The sequence below is a fragment of the Lagopus leucura genome, unplaced genomic scaffold (assembly GCF_019238085.1).
Source record: "Lagopus leucura isolate 7727_CA_CO unplaced genomic scaffold, USGS_WTPT01 Super-Scaffold_100012, whole genome shotgun sequence".
In the NCBI taxonomy this organism is placed as follows: domain Eukaryota; kingdom Metazoa; phylum Chordata; class Aves; order Galliformes; family Phasianidae; genus Lagopus; species Lagopus leucura.
In genome coordinates, this window is record NW_024962267.1 from 21021660 (window position 1) to 21043359 (window position 21700).

The window sequence follows — 21700 nt, forward strand, 5'->3', positions numbered from 1 at the left end:
CCACACTTTTGCTGCCTCTGAGCAAAACCCCTCCCTCACCTTTCCTCGCTCACCTCCACAGACCCTCTCCCCTTGCAGCTCTCTTGCTCCCTGTCATCCCAGCAGATCACCTGCTGCTTTCCTGCACTGTCGTCTCTGTTTTTATGAAGCACAGAATGGACGACACAGGGAATTACTGACCCGACCTGTCAGCCTCACTGCTCTGCTGGGAAGGTCATGGAACAGATCACCCTGAAAGCTGTGCCAAGGCACATGGAAGAGAAGTACAAGATAAGGGACAACCAGTATGGTTTCACCAAGGATAAGGCCTTCCTGACAAACCTAGTGGCCCTCTGTGGTGTTGTAACTGCATCAATGGACATCAGAAGAGTCACTGATGTAATTTATCTGGATTTCAGTAAGGCCTTTCACACAGTCCACTGCAACATTCTTCTCTCCATAATTGTAAAGAAATTAATTTGAGAGTGATCGATAGATGAGTAACTGGTTGAAAGACTGTGGAAACACTCTGACTTGAAAGACAGAGTGTGGTGGTCAATGTTCCAATGTCCCGGAGGCCAATGACAAGAGGTGTCCCTCTGAGGTCACTACTGGGACCGATACTCTAATGTCTTCATTGGTGGTATCAATTGCACCCTTAGCTATTTGGTGTGGTTGTCACACTTGAGGAACAAGATGTCATCTAAGGGCCCTAGACAGGCTGAGCAGTGAGCCCTGGAGAACCTCATGAGTTTCAACAGTGCCATGTGCAAGGTCTTGGGGAGACCTGATAGCCGCCTTTGAGTATCACAAGGAGTTCAATAAAAAAGAAGGGAAGAGACTCTTTAGCTGGGTCTGTTAGGACAAGAGGTTTCAAACTGAAGGAGGGGAGACTTAGGCTAGATATAAGGAAAAAAATATATGATGAGGGTTGTGAAGCACTGGCTGGCATAGTTTGCCCGGAGAGGTGGTGCATGCCCAATCCCTGGAGACATTCAAGGTCTGGCTGGATGGGGCTCTGAGCAACCTGATGTAGCTGTAGATGTCCCTGTTCACTGCAAGGAAATTGAACTAGTTGAATTTTAAACATTCTTTCTAACTCAGTCAATTCTGATGTTCCTAACTAGGAGGGACTTTGACCTGGCCATGACTTTGCTCGGAATTTTGCCAACCAACAAGTCAGTACATGGCTGCTGGCCGTGGTGGGAAGCAAAGTAAGCAGGGGAGTTGTGCCCAAGATGTCAGGGTGCTGCAGGGCTTTGGGTCTGATCAGTGCCCTGTCCTCACAGCCTGAAGGGCAATGGTGTCCAAAAGGGGAGGGCTCATCCAGGAGCTGAAGCCGGGATCTCTTGCACTCTAAGTGAGAATCATATCCCTAGACCAAAAAAAAGCCAAGATGTACAGCTGTTGGGGTCCCACTCAGAAGTGCCATGCATTGGGGTGTTGCGGGCAGCGCAGCCTCTGGCACTGCTGGGCTCAGTTCCTGCTACCAGGCTCCAGGCACACTGTGGGGGTCTCCTAGCCTCCCAGCAGGACTTCCTGAACTGCAGGATGGGGGCCATGGGTGTACTTACGAGTGCCTGGGTAATGCCATGGGACAAGGTGTGCCCAGGGCTGTGGACAGGATAGCCCCCAGGGGCACCAGGCTGAGGCTGTGATGGCCGAGGGGTGAAGGCGTTGGACTTGAAATCCAATAGGGTTTCCCTGCGCAGGTTCGAATCCTGCTCACAGCGAAGGATTTTACCCCCTGCCTGGAGATGGGAGTGCCATTCTGTGACCCTGCCAAGGACAGGCTGCATGTGTCTCCTCCAGCTGTGATCGGCAGCTCTGTGTTTGAATCCACATCAAAGCCCCTGGCAGGGGTGTGTGTATGGGCAGCCCAGTGCAGGAGGGACAGAGGCCCAACCGGCTGCCCAGTTTTGCAGCCCTGCAAGAGATGGGGAAGTGGGAGGCCAAGTTTCGTTATGCTTGGGACTGCTCTGCACTGCGCAGTGCCTGTGCCTGGTGTTTGCAAGCCTCTGTGCAGTGCGGTGCCCAGGACAAGAGCTGCTGGCACAGCGTGCTGCTGGGGGAGCCCGCGTGCCCTGGCTCATTGGTCTGTGTATGATTCTTGCTTTGGGTGTCAGAGGTGTGAGCCCAACTCTTTTCCACACCTCTGCCCTGAGTGGCCCCAATGCTCACAGCTGAGAACAGACCCTGTGTGCATGGATGTCACTTATCTAACACACACTAACACCACACAGCACAAGCAGGACCAGGCCTGGGCCACTCCTCATGCTGAAGATGGAGACGGAAGAGCAAAGCACCATGGCCCAGTGAGCAGCTTTGCCCAGCTCCACCACCACCACTCAAGGAATGCAAGCAAGAACCACCTTTACACAGCCGTAAGCAGATCACCCTCATCTTCCCTCAGAACGGTGCAGACACATCTCAACAAACACAAATTATAGCCTTGGAATATTTAACTTAATAATTATTGAGTTTCAAACTTGCATCCCTGGCTGTTTCAGTCCAGGATGCTGTAAACATTCTGGACCTGGGCTGTGCTGGCACCCCTGTCACCCCATCCCCAAGGGGAGCAACTCAGAGGTTGTGGGTAGCTGAGTACAGTCTATGGTGCTGGTTTAGGCTCAGGGTGCAGCACAGTGCTGACAAAACAAACAGAGCTTCCAGCTCATCAGGATGTGAGCCACGGGTCCCTGCTCCCATGAGTGGCACCAGAAGGACCAGACCAGGATACTAGTGCCTTTTGATTTCTGTGCCTTTTCCTTTGTGACTCAGGTGTGTGGGTGACCTGTGATTACTTTGCTTCGTAAGATTTCCAGCCCTGAGGAAGAACCACAGCCCTCACTATGGAGTTCCCCAAGGCTGGAATCACTGCCTGTCTGGGTCCCCAGGCTTTTGCAGGCCTCTGCCCCATGGCTGGTCTGTGGGTGCAGCCGTTGGTGTCTGGGGCAGTTTGCCCACCTGAGCAGCAGTCTCTCCTCCCTCTTATCCCTGTCACACAACTCAGAAGTACTGGAATCCTGCTGTCTCAGTAACCACCTAGTCACTACCAATCTGTTCATTTTTATCACCAAACCCAGTTTGCCTGGGGCTTCCACTCCAGACAGTCTCACTGACTCACCATTTGTAGCAGTCGTCTCTTTTCCATGACAATTCTTTGTGTGTCTCCATTTGTTGCAGCCCAAGCCATGACTTCATCCTTCCTCTCCCCTTTCTCCATCCCCAGAGGAGCCAGGCACCCATCACTGCACTTGGAAAGAGCTGTGGGCTTTCCTTATACTGCATAAGGGAGATACTTGCTCTCTGCTACTGCTGGCTTCCCCAAGCACAGAAATGCAGAACAAACCAAGTGAGTCCATTCACCAAGGGTGGTGGTGTAAGCTGGGATGAGCTTGTGGTAATAAACAACCTAAAAAGGAGATCAACACCCCGGTGGACATGATCTCCTAAAAGGGAGTTGCCACCATCCCAGTTCCAGAACATCATGATTTGAGCTGGAGTACTCCACCACTGTAATTTTTGCTAGTGCAATTGGGTCCACAAAAGCAAAGGATAGATGAATGAAAATGAAGGGAAGTAGGAGCCTCCAGGAAGCACAGATTGCTGAAGGAGGAGGATCCTGCGTTTTGGTGGGGAAGAGGTTTCTTCCAAGGACATGAACAGGTCAGAAAGATGAGAGGACAACAAAAGTCACGAAACTCTATAGATCCAGGTATGGCCCAAGAGTCATTTAGATTACGCTCCAGTCTTTTCTGAGCAGTGCTGCTGTCGTTGCTGCTGGAAGCCGTGAGAAAGTAATGCTGTGACCAAACCCCAGCACCCACCTATTTCCTTCTATGTGCCTCTTTCCACCCACTGAGCTCTATTTTTCATCTCAGTCTTCATATGTAGTTTCCAGTTTCTCACTGGGCCTGTGGCTGCAATGTCTTTACAGGAACCTGTATTTTAGGGCCTAATTAGCAAGTCTGTGTGGTTCTGCTTGGGGCAAGTACTGTCTGGGGGGATAACAAAGTGGAGTGAATTCAGGACAGTTCTTGAGCTGGCAACCAAGATGGCCAGGCTCCCAGCCATGAGTCACAGCAGCCCTGGAGACAGGTGCCAGGTGCCTTGTGCTGGGGATCACTGCAGGGCCCCAGATTCTCCTTTCCCCAGTTCTGTCTGCATTGAGACGTCACAAATTTCAAGTCAAATTAAGGACTTGTGTGGATTTCAGTCTCCTTTGAGACACTGGCTCTTCAGAAAAAAAAAGTCTGTACCATCTCACCCATGGAGTCATTGTGAAATGCTATATCAAAATGTCGTTACGCTTTTCCCCTGCTCCATCCTGCACTGTCCTATGCAGCAGGCTGTTGGAAAGCAGATGTACCAGCCTCAGATGCCTATAACTTTCTAATGATGCTCTTGCTACTAATTCACTGCTTTTCCTCTTTGCGGCACTAGAGACAATTTCGCATTCCCTCTCTATGGAACAATGTCTGCAGTTGGTCTAAAAATACCTCAGTAGTCCTTGGAACATGGATGGGAACCCACACCTCTTTGTTCCCAGAGCTCTAATTGCCTAGCAAGTGCCATGCAGGGTATTTCCAAATTAGGAGCACTTCTATGAAGATCTGAGCAGTAGAACCAGTTGAGCTTGGTAAGACCAACTTGCTTCCAAGCCCAGCATAATACCTCATTCTAAACACTCATAAGCTCTGTGTAGATTTTCACACCACCAAAATGTATAAAGACTGAAAGATTTATACAAAGTCTATGGAGGACTTAGTTGCACTCTTATTCCTCATTTCATTAGCTGAAAATGTTCTGCTTGATGTTCTGTAGCATCTTACAAAGAGGCTTACTCAGTGCCTACCTCCTCTCCCTGTAAAATAGTTATTCTTCTTCATCTAATGACTTCAGTCTAAATCTGCAGGCCCTTATTTTTGGGAATAGCTCAGGGAGGAGCTTGTGCTGTAGCTATGGCCAGAAATACAGATATCCTCATTAGATCTGAGGAAGTCCCCTGAAACATATGGAAAGAGAGATTTTGTATTCATTTTGAATATATTTTTAATAAAACAGGTTGTTTTACGTGATTTTTTCACGGAGATACAGATGCTTCCCACCTCTGCCATCATCGAAAGCAGAAAGGAAGACTGGAAATGACAGAAATGTTCTTGTTGCACAGAAATCACAGCTGTTATCCAGCTCCAAGTGTATCAGCAGCCAGTACGATAGCATTAGGGCCTTTCTCTAATGTTGTATGTGGTTTTACATTACTCTGTTCAGCAACAGAAAGCGAGGATCCAAGAGGAGTGGTCTGGCATGTGCTGATCTCTCCATTCCCTGATTATACTGCAGCTGCCCCAGGTAGCTTTAGTCATAGACTTGTGGGGTCATTAAGGCTGGGAAAGACCTCTGAGATCACCAAGTCCAACCATCAGCCCACCCCATCATGCCTGCTGACCACGTCCCTTGGTGCCACATCTCTGCAGCTGTGGAACATCTCCAGAGACGGTGATCCCAGCTCTCAGGGCAAAATTGGACAAAGGGTGACCATTCGGAGAAGCGCCTCCCAAGAAGGCAACTTATCTCTCTTTACCCTCCATCAAACCAAAAACTCACTGCAAAAACAGGCAAAATACCATTTTGAAGCAGCAAACCTTGATGTTGCCACAGTCTTGTGGGAAAAGGCAGTGAGGCTGTTGCATGTGTCCCTAAGCTGGTATTTGCTGTAGGGCAGAAATAAAGGTCTGCAAAAGTTTTCCTTTGGGCTGGACACAGCAAGCCACGTGCTCACATCAGCACAGTGTGGCACTAGCACCAGAAATTCCCATTTCAGACCAAAAAAACAACACCCACACAGCAATAAGTTGCGACCAGAGCACGTCACCACTTCAGACCAGAGGCAAAAAGAACACGAAGACTCAGGCTATGATGTAGCATGTCTTTAATGAGAAATAGAATAAACCAGTTGAGAGTATGAGAAGTGCATTTCTAATGCTCAGTATAGTAATGGACAAACACTATTTAAGGACAAAACGACCCCTACGAGGTGTTCCTCTGCCCCTGCTGCCTCTGCAGCTCTTGGCACCATCTTCTGTCTGCAGCCAGCTATAAGCTAATAGTAAATGCTGAGTAACACCACAGGGTGTCACACTTACATGGAAGCATACAGTAAGGCATAGCTAGAGAAAGGTCTACAGAGGCGCGATCTCGAACGAAAAGTACCCGAGGATCCCTTCCTGCTGGGAGAGTTGCAGGTGCCCCCAATGGCTTGGAAACACGCGGGAACTTCCTTAGTCCTCTTCCCCAGTCTTGTTCCCGTGCTTCGTTTTTCCTTCCTTCCTGGCCTCAGTGGGACGAGTTGGCCGACGGGGACACCCTACAGCCCACCCCTGAGGCACAGCAAGGCCCCTTTCCCCAACCCCCGTGTGCCACCGGAGGCCACTGGCACCCCACAGCACCGGAGGTAGCTCCCAACTGCTGCCGACGCTGTGGACCCCACCGTGGTGCTCTGCGGGTAGGAGCTGAGGATGGGCCCAGGCAAGGTCACCACCACGGTGGGGGGCTGGATGACGGCGGTGGAGTCCCAGCAGCGCCGGTAGCAGGGCTCATTGCAGCTGGTGGCCAGTGGCCTGGGGCTGCAGGAGGCGGGCAGGCACAGGTCGTAGCAGGACATCGCGCGGCAAGAACAGGCACCTGGAAGGCAGAGGAGGGCGTAAGCGCAGGGCAGATGCTGTCCTTTCCCTGCTGAGCTCTAACTTGGTGGCTCTGGCAGCCAGAGGTAGGGATAATTTGATTTCATTTGAATGACCTGCCCTGGGAGGCAGAGCTGGAGAGGTGACAGCGCTCCTTCAGCAAGCAGAGTGCTCACTGGAATGCTTCCTGTTGCTGTAAAAAACACTTAACGCAACACGAGTGAGCTGGATTTAGCACAGGCTAAAATTAAAGGCATCTCTGCTGCCCTCCCTTCAACAGGGGAGCACTGAGCTCTGTAACTAGGGAATGTGCTATTCTTTTTACTCTTTATATTCTTTTTTAGCAAAAAAATCCATGCCGGACGTGCCTGGCTAGGTAGCTACAGATCCCTGTGGCACATACCCAGTTCACCTTGCATTCCTCATCCCCTTGCACCCTCATGTGATGGCAAGAAGAATCCCTCCCCCGAGGCCTCCGCAGGTGGGAGGCAGACAACAAACCTCAACCCCTCTCTGAGGACCAGGCAGCACACATCAGTGCCGACAGCAGCTCGGTCAGAGGAAGGAACGGAGCATCTCAACTTACCTGGGCAGCAGAGGATGCAGCAGCTGGGAAGCAGGTGGCAGGGCCCAGCAGCACCTGGTGTTATATAGGGTGCCCCGACCCCCAGGGGAGCTGGCGCATTCCTTCCACATGAAACTTCCCAGTAACCAGCAGTTTTCTCCTGGAAAGCTCCCCCAGCTGATTAAAAAGTCTCATCTTTCATCTGTCATGTTTTGCTTCCATTTAGTACTGAGTAAGATTGAAATGATTCCAGCTACAGGCAGTAATTATCTTACCTCCCAGGGCCAAAGTACATTTTAGGTTGGATGCTATGAGACAGGAGAGTACTTCAGCTGAATTTAGGGCAGGTGCATCCCCAGCACACCTCCCCTCCCTCCCCACCTTCTTCTGAGCACAACCGTAAATCAGTGGGGAATTCAGCTCCCAAGTTCACCTGAGGTAAGCTCATAAATTTGGGGCCTTAAGCCCCAGTTAAGAGAAATACATCTGTGCACAAGTTCAGTACAAACAGCTAGGCGCCTGCACTGCCTCAGCGTCATGGGATCCTGACTGGAAGATGGGGGATGCTGCAGAGGTGAGGGGTGGTGAGGGAGATGATCCAACGCGTGGTGCTGCAGTTCTGCAGCCCTCATCCTTCCCCAGCTATCTGGGTGGCACAGACATAGACACGGCTCAGTGCAAGCCCAACATAGCAGAGCTGATCTGGCGTGACCAAGTGTTTATGCATTTGGATCCAGTTTATGTGTTTGGATCCACGTGGACTATTTCGTATTTTGATATTCCTCAGGTGTGAGGCATGAATTCAGCTTGGAAAGTTGAGCAGATTTTAAAAGCAAATGAACCAAATACACAGAAGGGCGTTAAAAAGACTCTGGAGTCCATCCCTGAAGGTGACACTGACCGTAAGCGGCCAACTTTGCTCAGTGAGCTGATGGCAGAGGCCAAGAGACTTTCCCACCTGCTCTTGGGACACGCTAGGAGCACTGAGTCAGAAGTTCACGGCTATTCTTTCCTGTGATGGAGAGAAACTGCCAAGACATTCTAATGATAGGTGTGACTCCAGATTGCTCTGGTGAACCCTGCTAACCTGCTAGAGAGACAGGGAGTCGCAGAAGTCCCGACCTGCATTTAAACATGAATCAGCTACATGCTGGGGATAAGGAATCGCTGACGTTGTACCAAGCAGGGGAATGAGCCATCAGGCTCCGGGGGAAGCTGGAAGAAGGCTTCTCATTTCACTCCAGCAGAGCCCATGTGGAGGCATAAACACCTTCTGCCCCAAAATAAATTATGGCAGTATCGGGCCGTAAGCATGTGTGGGGCCAGGGGGGTTTCAGCATCGCTGTTACAGATGTGCCTTGTAGGGGTTTTCAGAGTCACTTTAGTTGAGTAGGCTGCTCACATTGCATCGTCATGTTCCAGCACAACATCGGGGCACGCTGGATGTTTGCAGTTCTAGCAGAGGGGTATTTAAAGAAGGCATGATTGTGAGTGTGAACAGATCTCTGCACTGACTAAAGTCCTTTGCTTGGAGAAGGGAAAGGGCAAAACAATGGTCAGGAAGTCAAAATAATCAGTTTTTTTTTTTTTTTTGCAATGAGAGAGATTAAAACAAAAGAAAATCCATAGGGAAAAGAGCTCTTCCTAGGGGTGAGGGTGTCTAGAAGAAAAACAGGACTGGTTTCTCTAACCCCTGTTCTTTTCAGGCAGTGAGCTCTTTCAGCTAGAGACAGGACTTTCTCTGGAGAAACCACAAAACCAATAAAACATTGTGCAACCAAACACATCAAGCCCATTTTCTTAACTTTTGCAATGGATCTGGGATGTGCACCCATTTCAGTCCTGTGTAGCTTTGTTCCCAAACTCCTTGACAATCTCAACTAACAGGTGGAAATCATAGAATCGTGGATTCATTCGGGTTGGAAAGGACCTCTAAGATCCCCCCCTCTATGTCCTCAGTGCCACATGCCCACGGTTCTGAAACACCTCCAGGGACAGCAATCCCACCTTTCCCTGGGCAGCTCTGCCACTGCATCACCTCACTTTCTGAGAAGTTTTTACTGATATCCAACCTGAAATGCTGGGGATGGTTTTATTCACCCGTCAAAAAAAAAACCCTCCCATGGAAATTGCTGGAGTTCACAGAAGTTCCCTACAGAGCTGGTGGATAGGGACCTGTGCTTGGCTTTGGCCAGGGAATGCCGGCCCCTGCCATCCCACTGCAGGCTGCCACGGGAGCCCTGTGGAGCAGCGAGGACACAGGCCTCTGCACAAGGACACGTGCAAAGACTTTAGGGGAGCCCTGGGAGCACAGCCCGCCCAAAGCCTTGGGGCTGCAGGAGATCCAGTTTCACTGACTCCGCAATCGCTGGGTCCCCAGGTGAACCGGGGCTCTGTGGCATCACCGTGGCCGGCACGTTTCTGCAGGAGGCCTCATCACCGAATGCAAGGGCAGAGGAAGCCTGTTCCTAGGGCAGGCTGCTCCCTGATGGCTCCAAGGCATCTCACCAGGCTGAGAGAGGAAATGCAGCCCCAGGGAGCGCTCAAAAGCTGATGCGGGGCTGCAGTGTGGGCACCCCCCCAGTCACAGCGTGGCTTTGCCACATTCTCATCAACAGAAAGAGGCACACAGAGTAGGAAAGGCAGCTCCAAAGCTGGCACAACGTGCTTCCCTGGCTGCAGTGAAGCACTGATGCACTGGTTGCCAGGGACAGGCGGCGAGGATGTGCAGGTGGAGTGGGGCTGCATGGCACAGTCACCTGCTGTTGCCCCACGGAGGGCTACCAAAATATGGCCTTAGCTCTTGTCCAGGCTGCCCCAGAAGGACCCACAAAGAACCTTTATGGGACCCAGGGAACCCGACGAGGGTGGGATTCGAACCCACGCGTGCAGAGCACAATGGATTAGCAGTCCATCACCTTCACCACTCGGCCACCTCGTCCCCTGCCTTGGTGCAGTTTGGGGCATTTTTTTCGTTTTTGGCAAAGCTACCAGCACAGCATTTTACCAGCACAGCACTCGTTCCTCAGCTCCTCCCGGAGAGCTGGGCTGTGGGACCGAGCTGTGCTCCTGCCCTTCAACAGCACGGCAAGAGGTTTGTGGCTCTTCTGTCCCTCTCCTCTCGGTCCCAGTTCAAAGAGTGATAAAGGGTAGAGTGGGCAGAACCGCTACATTTATTTTTGCCAAAAATAAGGCTTTATGATGTGTTGGTTTTTTTTTTTTTTTTTTTTTTTTTTTTTTTTTTTTTGTTGGTTGGTTGGTTGGTTGGTTGTTTTTTTTTCTTATGGTTGTAGGTTTCCACAACCTATTGCCCTTCTCCCACCCCGGGCTACAACCAGATGGATTTTCCTGCGTGATTCTGTACCATGTATGCCTGTAAATCAAAGTGGAAGATGGCAGGAGAAAGCTGGTCTGCAAAATGTACCTCTTAATTTCCCAAATATTCTGGATTCTGAGATAGTTTTTGTACCAACTCTTCAATTTAAGCTTCCCAGTAGTATGGAACAGAAGGAAATCATCCTTCTTCCCATATGCAGGGCAGACCTCAGAAATTCTCTCCCCAGTGTCCTGTGCTCACCCAGCTGCTGGCTATAGGGCATCCCAGCCTCAGGCAGAGTCCCCATCCAGGGGCTAGGAAGAAAATCAGCCCACAGGCCAGGCACCACTGGGGGTCAAATCCAGGATCTGCTGTTTAGTAGAGAGGCTCTTCAATCAGCTGAACCATGGTTCCAACCCGCCCATGGTTGCTGGTCCCCTCATCCCAAGGGCAGCCCCATGACACCCTGTCCTTATGCACCCTGAGCCCCAGACCCCTACCCCAGTGTGCTGTGCCTCAGCCAAGGGGGAAAGCAGCTGGCAAGCAGGTGCTGCATTGTTCACACCTGCCAAACTTATCTCAAGTCAGATGAGAGAAAGGCAGCCAAGCACTGCTCTGGGCATCCAGGAGGAAGGCTGAAATACTCAGGATGAAACAAGGTACTATGCCATTCCGGCAGAAAAAGTGTTTGGCAGGAAGAAATCCCCCCAGGGCTGGTGGCTCCTGCCCAGGCTTACACTGGATGGTGATCCTACCAGCATTGGAGCCCACAGGAAATCTGGAGATAGATATCTTCAATGTTTCCTTCAGGATAAATGAGGATGACAATGCACAGAAAAGGCAGCAGCTGGTAGAGGATCCAGTAACAAAAATATGGGACAGGGAATCAGTCCAAATCTTAATGGGACACAGGAGCAGTGATGAAAAGGGGTGTAGAGACAGGCTCGTTGGTCTAGGGGTATGATTCTCGCTTTGGGTGCGAGAGGTCCCGGGTTCAAATCCCGGACGAGCCCTCCTTTTGGGCGCCCCCCTGCCCCACGCAGTGCGTGGTGGGGCACAACCCTCCCTGCAGACCAGGGCCACCCCGCTGCCTGCTGCTGCCCGATTCGGCGCCAGGCCTGGGAGTGGGCTCCATCAGCAACAGGGGGGAGGTTGGGGTAGGTTCCCAGAGGATGTGATTTTGGGGAGAGCCCGTGGGGCAGAATGGGGGAGCTGTGGGCAGGGGCAGAAAAATTGGGTGGGAACTGAGGAGACTTCCTGCAAAGCTCAGCCCTCCCCCCCCCCTTTACCCCCCCCCCCCGAAAAAAAACAACAAAAAAACAACAAAACAACCACATCCTGTGCGTTTCTTTTTCAGGATGGTGGGCGCAGGCGTGATGGCCGTGTTGGGGAGCAGCCAGCAGTGCGGGAGGCTGCACAGCATGAGGGAAGTGGTGCAGCATCACCACTCCACGTGGCCCGCTCCAGATGTGAGCATGGTGTGGGGGCAGGGCAGGAATGTTGAAAAGAGAAGGGCTCGTCCGGGAGTTGAACCCGGGACCTCTCGCACCCGAAGCGAGAATCATACCCCTAGACCAACGAGCCCCACTGCAAAGTGCTCCTGGAGCCTCATTTCTTGTGCTTCACAGGTGTTTGTCTTCACTAGTGCAGACGGGGATGTCTTCTGGCTCCTTCACCGCAGCAGAGGAGCCAGGAGCAGCCCGAGGCAAGCCATGTTCTCAAGCAGCCCCACACTGTTGTGGGCAGCTGAGAGACTGGAGTGTCTTGGGGAGGAAAAGGGTGGAGATACTGGAGGTGAAACTGCATGCAAAGCAGGCACTCTGCTAAGCACAACCCCCACGGAATGGGCTGTGGGGTGCTGGGGCTGCCCCACAGGGATGGCTGTGCCCTCAGCATAGGGCAGGGATGCTGTGATGGCCGAGAGGTGAAGGCGTTGGACTCGAAATCCAATAGGGTTTCCCTGCGCAGGTTCGAATCCTGCTCACAGCGATGGATTTTACCCCCTGCCTGGAGGTGGGAATTGTGGAGGGAGGGTTTAGGTCAGAGGGGCCTTTTGACACCAAAGCAGGAGTCATTCTGCTGGACCAATGATCCAGGGTGCTGAGCCCTTGCCTCCTCCATCCCCTGCCCCGCAGCTTTTCAGGCACAATACCCTACACAGCCCACACTACGCTCTGGGATTTCCTCCTCGTGAGCATCTCTCCGCCCATCATTGTGCTCACCACTGCTACTGGCTCACCAGAGGACCCTTTTTCCTCCATGGGATGCCCCCAGGGCACCCATTTTCCCCTCTCACCTGGATTTCACAGAGTTCCTCTGCACCCCCACCAAATCGTTGTCATTGGAGGCCATCTGGCCCCTGCCCTGCACAAGCACAGACACCCGCAGCAGTTGGCCCAGGATTGTATCCAGACACCTTTTGAAGGTCTCCAAGGAAGGAGATGGCACAGCCACTCTGGGCAACAAGCTGCAGTGCACAGTAAAGACATATTTCTTTTCCATACATCCACTGCTTGTGTAGGAAGATCTGATCTTAGAATCACAGAATCTACTGATTTGGAGAAGACCTTTAAATACCATCCAGTCCCATTCCCCTTCAATGAAGAGAGACATTTTCATCTCAGTCAGGTTTCTCACAGCCCGGTCCAGCCTGACCTTCAATGTCTCCAAGGAAGGGGCATCCACCACCTCCCCGAGCAACCTATTCCTGTGCTACCCTCATTACAACCCTCATCATCTTTTTTTTCCCTTATATCCAATCTAAACATCCCTTTTCAGTTTAAAACGTCTCCTCTTGTCCTATTGCAGCAGTCTGTACTAAAGAGTCTGTCTCCTTCTATCTCACAGACCCCCTGAGTTACTGATAGACCACTCTCAGGTCACCCCAAGACCCCTGTTTGGCTTTGCTGAACCTCATGAGGTTCTCCTGGGCTCACTGCTTGAGCCCCTCTAGGTCCCTCAGGATGGCATCCTGTCAAACGTACCACACAGCCTGGTGTCATCCACAAACTTGCTGAGGATGTACTCAATCCAACTGATGAAAATATTAAAATATTAGCAGTAGTGACTCCAGAGGGACACTGCTTGTCACTGATCTCCTGGATTTTGAGCCATTGGCCAACAGAATCTGGGTGTGAACTTGAAGTCAGTTCCTCATCCACCAAATACTCTACCTGTCAAATCCATATTTTTCCAGTTTGAAGAGAAGAAAGTCCAAAGCCTTAACATGATCCAGATAAATTACATCAGTGATTCTTAGATGTCCGCTGACACAGAAACACAGTAACACAGAAGGCAGACAAGCCCTTGGTTGGTGAAGTCATGCTGGTTAGGACAGCCCAACACTTCTCTCAGAAACTTCTCTTCCTTACCTGTTCCTTGGCGCTTGGAGGTTCCATGATCTTCTGCATCACAATGGTGAAGCTGGCAGGCCAGCAGCTCCCTGTGTTGTCCATTCTGTGCTTCATAAAAACAGAGACGACAGTGCAGGAAAGCAGCAGGTGATCTGCTGGGATGACAGGGAGCAAGAGAGCTGCAAGGGGAGAGGGTCTGTGGAGGTGAGTGAGGAAAGGTGAGGGAGGGGTTTTGCTCAGAGGCAGCAAAAGTGTGGAGATGCTGGGGGTTGAACCCAGGGCCTCCTGCATGCAAAGCAGGCGCTCTACCGCTGAGCTACATCCCCTGGGTGGTGGTGGTGGTGATGACGACGATGATGATGATGATGATGATGACGATGATGATGATGATGATGACGACGACGATGATGATGATGATGATGACGATGATGATGATGATGATGATGACGACGACAACGAGGACAATAATGCTGATGACAATGCTGCTGCTGCTGCTGCTAATGGAGTTCTGGTTTTAGGCAAATTTTCTTCAGCCCTCTTTCTCAGTTGATGCTTTCCTGCCAGCAGCCCCCCCTGTTGAGACCCATGCACGCAGGCTTTCCTTCATGGCCATTTGCCACAGGGAGCTCTTAGGGATCAATTCCTTTTCCTTTCTATACCTGCACTGCAATCACTCCCACTAAGCTGCACTCTCCTGGATAGTCTCTCCACTGTCCCACGCCTTCAGGATACATCCAAGGATGGGGATGTCAGCTCTTCCTTGTGCAGTCTATTCCATGTTCTGTCCACCAGAACTATAAAAAATCCTTCCTGATGTCCAATCCGAACCTCCCCTGCAACAACGTGAGTCTGCTTCCTTGCCATCTATCGCTTGGCATAAGAGGAAAGAGCCTGACACCCTCCTCATTGCAACCGCCCTTCAGGAAGCTGTAGACAGTGACGTGTTCTCCCCTCAGCCTCCTTTTCTCCACTTTAAACAACCTCACTTTCCTCAGCTGCTCCTCATATCATGTTTTCTTGTCTCCTCACCAGTTTTGTTGCTCTTTTCCAAATCCATTCCCACTACTCAGCATCCTCCTTGTACCAAGAAGCCAAAACAGAGCACAGTATGCCACGTGTGGTCTCATTGGTAATGTGTACAAGGGAACAATCCCTTCCCTAATGCTCTTGGTTGCTCTACTTCTGATGCAAGTGTGAAAGTGTGCTCTCCTTTCCTCCTCCTCCTCACTCCTCCTGCTTCCTACTCCACAGCGGCCTTGTAAATAAGGCCTTGTACACGGGAAGGCAATGAGCAAGAGTACTTTTGATAAAACAGATTAACGAGCAATAATCTGCCTCACTCTGGGGACCTGATGAAACGGATAGCAGACACCTGGTTCAACAGCTGAAGGCCAATCGAGCAGGCACCTCAAAAGTATCACTGTCAATCGATCCTACACCCATAAAGAGTGAGCAGCCCATAGAATGGCCTGGGTTGCAAAGGAGCAGAGGGTGCTCATTCAGTTCCAACCCCCTGCTGTGTGCAGGTCACCAACCAGCAGACCAGGCTGCCCAGAGCCACATCCAGCCTGGCCTTGAATGCCTGCAGGGATGGGGCATCCACAGCCTCCTTGGGCAACCTGTTCAGTGCCTCACCACCCTCTGGCTGAAAAACTTCCTCCTCATATCCAACCTAAACCTCCCCTGTCTCAGATTAAAACCATTCACCCTTGTCCCATCAGGCCCTGGTGCTCTCCATCAGGGCAGCAAGTTGCATGGCAGCACTGCCCTCAAGTAAGGATGTCTCTTGAGGTTTGTCCCATGCAGAGATCCAATCCCTTGCACTGCAATGCCAAGATGCCCTACCAATACTGATCCTCACCAGGTGGCCAGTAGTTTGTTTTAAGCCTTGTTGGCTTTGCTAAGATTGTGTCTTAGGTTGATTGGGAAGTAATGATCCCTAAAACATACATGACTGACCAAGTGTGGGGCGAGGAGCAGATCCAGGTACAGCTGGGCTTCCTACTTCTGTGGTTCAGGGAGTTGTCTCTGAACCTAATAACTCAGCAGGAGGGTCTCCTGCCTGTGAGTGTTTAACCCTACCCTCTCCTGTGCATCCACGTGGATGCTCTCACATGGATCATCTCTCTTGGTATCACCTGTAAACTTACTGAGGCTGCACTTGATCCCATCATCCAAATCACTGGTGAAAATATTAAACAAAACTGGCCCCAGTACTGAGCTCTGGGAAACGTCCCAGGTGACGAGCTGTCAGCTGGGTTCAACTCCATTCACTGTGGTTCTTTGATCACAGCCATCCAGCCAGTTCCTCCCTCAGTGCGCCTGTACACACGTCCAAGACATGATTTGCCTGTGTCTCCACATGAGTACTGTGAGAAACAGTATCAAACCCTTCACTAAAATCTAAGAATCATAGAATATCTTGAATATTTATCAGATTTCATGGGTTTCTCTTCCCCAGAGTGCTTTATCTCAGCAGACTCTAAGAAGCAGATCTGATGAGCTAGATGTCTGCTCTCCCGAAGTCCAGGCATGTAAGCTTGCTACTCAGCCTCCTGGCTGTCCACATGATCGTGGACGTGGCCTATTTTCACTGCTGCCAAAAATGACTTTGGCTGGTTTTGTTCACTTGGAGAGAGCACGATGGTGGCATTTAAATATAGGGTGTGGGAGATGAACCCAGGACCTCTTTTACCCTAAGTGAGAACCACGTCCCCAGACCAAAGAGTCGCAGTGTGCAGTTGCCTGGCTCCTACAACCCTGTGACATTTGTTCATGTCCTTGGGCAGCACTTCCACTGGCACTGCTGGGCTCACGCCTTGCAGCCAGTGGCAAGTGCAGACAGGATGTAGGGCGTAGGGCTGTGTGGGGTTACACCAGACATTCCCTGCCAGAATGGGGACCATGGGGCAGCTGGGGCTGCCTGGAAATACCCACAAAGACGGATATGCCAGATGTGTGAGCAAAGAGTTCCCCCTAAAGTGGTGTCAGCTGGGGCTGCTGTGGACGATGGGCGCTGGACACAGCATGAGGTAGGGTTTTCCTGCACAGGGTTGAATTCAGCTCACAACGATGGATAATACCCCTGGTCTATGGCTGGGGGGAATACGTTGCCACCTGTTGTTGACCCCCTGCCCACACATCTTCCATTCTGCCCCATGGGCCTTCCCCTCTTCTTCCACCTAGGGACATCCCTCAAAGCCAAGTTCTTTTACTCACCTGGGTTTCTCCGCACTGCCAGGCACAGAGTCACCAAACTGTTGATAGTGGAGGGACCTCTGGAGGCCATCTGGTTCCAGTGCCACTCAGACTCTGCACGTAGCAGAGGGGTTGAAATTAGATGATGGTTGTGGCCCTTCTCAACCCAGTTCATTCTATGATTCTATGAAATCCAGGAATAAAACTCACCTAACTGAATGGCAGGTTAGAAAGCTGGCATTGCTTTATTGCAGCACTGGCTGCACGGGGGATCATTCCTCCCAGCATGCACACCCACTACCTGAAAAGCACACTGATGTTATGCATTTTAACATGTGAATATTCACGTCATTTCTACAAAGTGCCCGCCTAGAAGCACTATACGTATTAAAATCTGGCACTACTCGTGTTCTGGGGGCTTCCGGAAAGGAGTTTGTTGGTTGTCTCCAGGCAAAAGAATGCTTGTTACAAAAGCCAGGTCCCATATGTGGTCAGAAAGCTTTATACAAAAAAAATGGCTGTTGACTAAGTTTTTAACCTTGCTGGAGCACCTATGATCAACCCTAGTGGGGCACAGTTTACCTTCTCCTCAAAGCTGGTGGAATGCTGAGTCCGTGCTTTTTAGGTTGTCCTTATCTAGAAGCAAAAACCTTCCCAAGAGAACAGTTATGCGGAGGTGTTCCAACCAGTTGCTGAAAGCCTGGAATTTCTTGACAGGTATCAGCACTCAAGCACAGGCGCCCACAGTAGCTGGTCCAGGACTGCATCCAGACGCTTCTGAAGGTCTCCAAGGGCAGAGACGGCACAGCCGCGCTGGCTGACGGCTGGCAGCGCTCGGTCACACGCACCGTGAGACGCTTTTCCCCCCCCCTCCCGTCCGCACAGCAGCAGTGCCGCTCCCTGCGCAGCCCGGCCCACTGACCAGCGCCGCCCTGCGGACGCCGCGGCTCGTTGGTCTAGGGGTATGATTCTCGCTTAGGGTGCGAGAGGTCCCGGGTTCAAATCCCGGACGAGCCCTCTTTTTTTTTTTTTTTTTGACGACACCGACCGTGCTCCTCCTTCACCGGACCGCGCACTGCTGAAAAGCCAAGGCAGTTGCAGTGCTGGGATCACGACTCTGCACAGGTAATGGCTGCGGCATCCCCTGCGCAGCTCTCCGCGTATCCAGGCAGGACTTGAGATGCTCGTCTCATCCTGTCTGCCCAGAACCTCCAGGGCTTCCTCACTGAGCTGCATACCCTGCTGATGGGCGTAGAAGGGGTCTTTGGGAAGCTCTCCTCACCCCCCCCCCGCAGTTTTACCCACCTTGCCCACTGCTCCCTCTTCTCTGCCCGAATGTTCTCCCCAGACAGACGTTCTCAGACCCTGTTTTGCCACCCCTGTTCCTGCCGCAGCAATAGTTCCCTGACGCCATGGATGTGCCACCCCAAAAATGCCACCTCTCCCCTCAGCACCAGGCAGTGTCCTCCTTGTCACATTCCTCACCATGAGCCGGGCGTTGTGTGAGTGCCTAAAATGGAAGGGTTTGTCCTGGAGTTGAACCCAGGACCTCTCAGCACCCTCACTGAAAAGTGAGAATCACAGCACTAGACCAGGTACAATTTATGGGACTGTAATGGGCGACAGGAAGTGGAGAGGCTCCATTGAGTGCTCTGCTCATCAGGAATAGGCACATCCCTCTTGTTCTGCAGCCTGTGCTGTGGGGGGGCACCTGGACATGGCCACAAGCTGTAGCAGCTCTATCTCCAAAGTTTTAGGGGCAATGGGACCATCAGGCTGTGGATGGGAATTCAGTCATACAAAGGATTACAGTTCAGTGGTAGAGTGCTGGCTTTGCATTAAAGAGACCCTGGGTTCAAGCCTCAGTGTCTCCAGTTCTTCTTGTTGTAGCTGTTTTTTGCCTCTCCTGTGAAAACCTCCTCATGGGGGCTGTGGTATTAGAATCACACTTCCCTCACTGAGGCACAGCCAAAGGAGTTTTGTGCTATGCACCATGGCCCCATATGGAGCCGTATAACGGGGGCGTGTTTGGTGCTGGCATCACCCAGTTGTGCCATTCACACAGCCCTCTAAAGCCCCTCACACACTGAGCCGTGCTGTGAGCCTGCGCTTTGTCTCTTTTGTCCCTGTGACACATTGCTACCAACAGCTCTGAGTGCCATTCCAGCAGACCGGACATCTGCAGCGTTAGTGTCAGGCAGTGGGGTCCCATCCCATCCCTGTCCGTGCCCGCCAGTTTGTGGTTGCCCAAAAGAAAAGCTCGTGCCCCTGATCCCCAGCCAGCAGCATCAGCCAAAATCCATCGCTGTGAGCAGGATTCGAACCTGCGCAGGGAAACCCTATTGGATTTCAAGTCCAACGCCTTCACCCCTCGGCCATCACAGCCCCACGTGATCTTGCTTTGCAACCTACAACTTCCCTGTTCTGGGGGTCCAGCTGCAGAAAGGGAAGCCCCTACAGTCATCATGGAGAGACCCATGTTCGCAGCAGCCCCAGAGCCACAACCCCCAGTGCTCACACTCACCTCCCCCCCTATCATCAGGTCATCAGGGTTGCAAAAAGGAAATGGTGGGGGGATATTTCACACCTGAAGCAAGAATCATACCCTGAGACCAACAAGCCAGGGCATACAGATGCCTGGGCCCCCTTACCTTACTTCCTGTTGGCCATCAAAGTGCTGTGGGCAGCGCTACCTTTTGTTCTCAGTGCTGGTTTCCAGAAGGACCATGCTGATTGCCCTAAGGAATGGAGCAGGTTACATGAGAGACCTTCATTCTTCTTGTTTTTGAGTGCAAGAGGCCCCAGGTTGAACTCCTGGAGTTGGCCCCTCCTTTTGGGTACCACTGCCCTGCTCTGGCTGCCAGCACAGAGCTCCTCGTGGGCCCAGCTCCAGGTGTTATCCCCCAGTGAGGCCCCACTGCTGCTTGAAGTGACACACAGGATGGGTCCAATGATCTCAACCCCATACTTTGGCTCCTGGTCCTGCTGGTGACCCCAGTAGCAGGAGGATGGAGACAGGAGCTTGGCAGGGTCATGGAAACCTTGGGAGCACCCCATTAGGAAAGGAGCAGGTGGGCACCATGGCTTAGCTGGTTAAAGCGCCTGTCTAGTAAACAGGAGATCCTGGGTTCAACTCCCAGTGGTGCCTGGCCTGAAGGCTGCTTTTCTTCCTGGCCCCTGAGTTTGGGCTTGTGGACTGGGGTCTTCGCCCTCACCAGAGGCACTCATTGCTGCCTGTGTCCTCCTACTCTTCTACCTTGCTGCTCCCATGACGCGCCCCTTCCCAATGACAAAGCAGTCCCGTGCAGTCTGAGTATGTCTTTTTACTCCAGAGCTCATTTCAAGGGGAGACAGAGAGTGTCATGGAGACACTAGGGCTTATCAGTAAGTCTGGGCAGGGGTAGAAAGGGAGCTGCATGCAGTTCATGGGTTTCACTGGCAGCAGAAGCGCCGATCACTCAGGGCCATGTCATTCCTTTCCAGCACCGCACAGACTCCTGCTGTTTCTGGGTGCCACACAGTTCCCTAAGGCACCAGGAGCTCCAGCTGCCCCACTGGCCCCAGGCAGAGCACAGTTCCTCCAGCACCTGCCTGCTGGAGCAGGAGAAGCATGTGCTGGTGGCAGCCACTTCATCGTGCAGCAGCCTATGCTGGAGCACCCGGGCCTGCAGTGCAGAGCCCTCCTGATGCCCTCTGGTTGGGGACACCGGAGGACCTCTGTCCAGATGCACTACTTAGAAAGAAACAGAGAGCTGTCAGCATGGGCCAGAGCTGCAGAAGGACACAGCCCGATGGTGCTGGGGCATTGTGGAGATGGTTGTCCAGCCATGGGGATGGGTGGAGCCATCAGGTGCTCTGAGGCTCGGCTGTGTGGCTGCTGAAGAGGTCCTCCCCATGGGAACAGTGCAGCTGAACCCTGTTCAGCACCGTGTCATCCTTCCTCAGCCCCCGGGGCAGCTCCACCCATGAGGAAGAGAGCTGGGTTTGGGTGCCAGTGGGGATCCCAGGCTGGCTGCCACGCAGAAGGCTGAGCCTTGAAGCTGACGCTGCTGGTGTCGGCGTGCCCCAGTGCCTGGCACGGCTGCACCGCCCCAAGCTGTCCTCCTACACCTGCCCGCGTGGTGAGAATAGCAGGAAGGCCCTGCAGAATCTCGGTTACCTTCCTTGGGAGCACAGGCCCACGGATGGCTGGGATTCGCCATAGGTGAGAGGTAAATTCTGGTGCCGAGGGCTCGGCTCGGGGCTGCTCGGGCACCCGGGGCCTGGCACCGTGCTGCCTGGCTCCAGGCCGCTGCTGTGTGCCGGGAGCTGCCGATTGCTCTTTCTTAAACCTCCGTCGAGCCCGTGCCTCTCCTGCAGGAGCCGAGTCAGGCTGGGCTCATGACGCAGATGACACCGAGCTGCGGTGACGCGATTTCACTCTGCGGCCTTCCCAGCCGCGCCGGCAAAAGCGACGATGAGGGTGGGATTCGAACCCACGCGTGCAGAGCACAATGGATTAGCAGTCCATCGCCTTAACCACTCGGCCACCTCATCCTGCCCGCCCCTCCCTGCCGCCCCCGCCCCTCCCTGCCGCCCCCGCCCCTCCCTGCCGCCCCCGCCC

At 52.4% G+C, this 21700-nt stretch overlaps 1 protein-coding gene and 10 non-coding genes across 12 annotated transcripts; 5 read left to right on the forward strand and 6 right to left on the reverse strand.

Moving 5' to 3' along the window:
• The first annotated feature begins 1630 nt into the window (after positions 1-1630).
• Positions 1631-1712, forward strand: TRNAS-UGA. Its single transcript has one exon. It is a non-coding gene; the product is annotated as a tRNA-Ser (tRNA).
• Positions 1713-5897: 4185 nt separating this feature from the next.
• Positions 5898-17945, reverse strand: LOC122182018 (beta-keratin-related protein-like). 2 transcript variants are annotated; one of them, XM_042874992.1, is made up of 4 exons: positions 17680-17945; positions 17308-17398; positions 17119-17211; positions 5898-6666 (listed from the first exon to the last, which is right to left on the reverse strand). In XM_042874992.1, the coding sequence occupies exons 3-4, from the start codon at positions 17186-17188 to the stop codon at positions 6350-6352; spliced, it is 387 nt and encodes a 128-aa protein (XP_042730926.1). In that variant the 5' UTR covers positions 17189-17211; positions 17308-17398; positions 17680-17945; the 3' UTR covers positions 5898-6349. The 2 variants fall into 2 exon arrangements, with proteins under 2 accessions (XP_042730926.1, XP_042730927.1); XM_042874993.1 differs by lacking the exons at positions 17308-17398; positions 17680-17945 and adding an exon at positions 13918-14051 and having other exon boundaries at positions 17119-17190.
• On the reverse strand, positions 10090-10171 carry TRNAS-GCU. The gene has a single exon. It is a non-coding gene; the product is annotated as a tRNA-Ser (tRNA).
• Positions 11488-11559, forward strand: TRNAP-UGG. The gene has a single exon. It is a non-coding gene; the product is annotated as a tRNA-Pro (tRNA).
• Positions 12059-12130, reverse strand: TRNAP-CGG. Its single transcript has one exon. It is a non-coding gene; the product is annotated as a tRNA-Pro (tRNA).
• Positions 12454-12535, forward strand: TRNAS-CGA. The gene has a single exon. It is a non-coding gene; the product is annotated as a tRNA-Ser (tRNA).
• Positions 14154-14225, reverse strand: TRNAA-UGC. Its single transcript has one exon. It is a non-coding gene; the product is annotated as a tRNA-Ala (tRNA).
• Positions 17946-18042: 97 nt separating the features above from the next.
• TRNAP-AGG lies at positions 18043-18114 on the forward strand. The gene has a single exon. It is a non-coding gene; the product is annotated as a tRNA-Pro (tRNA).
• A 1286-nt stretch (positions 18115-19400) lies between these two features.
• TRNAS-UGA lies at positions 19401-19482 on the reverse strand. The gene has a single exon. It is a non-coding gene; the product is annotated as a tRNA-Ser (tRNA).
• Positions 19483-20171: 689 nt separating this feature from the next.
• Positions 20172-20245, forward strand: TRNAT-AGU. Its single transcript has one exon. It is a non-coding gene; the product is annotated as a tRNA-Thr (tRNA).
• A 1306-nt stretch (positions 20246-21551) lies between these two features.
• TRNAS-GCU lies at positions 21552-21633 on the reverse strand. Its single transcript has one exon. It is a non-coding gene; the product is annotated as a tRNA-Ser (tRNA).
• Positions 21634-21700: the final 67 nt, after the last annotated feature.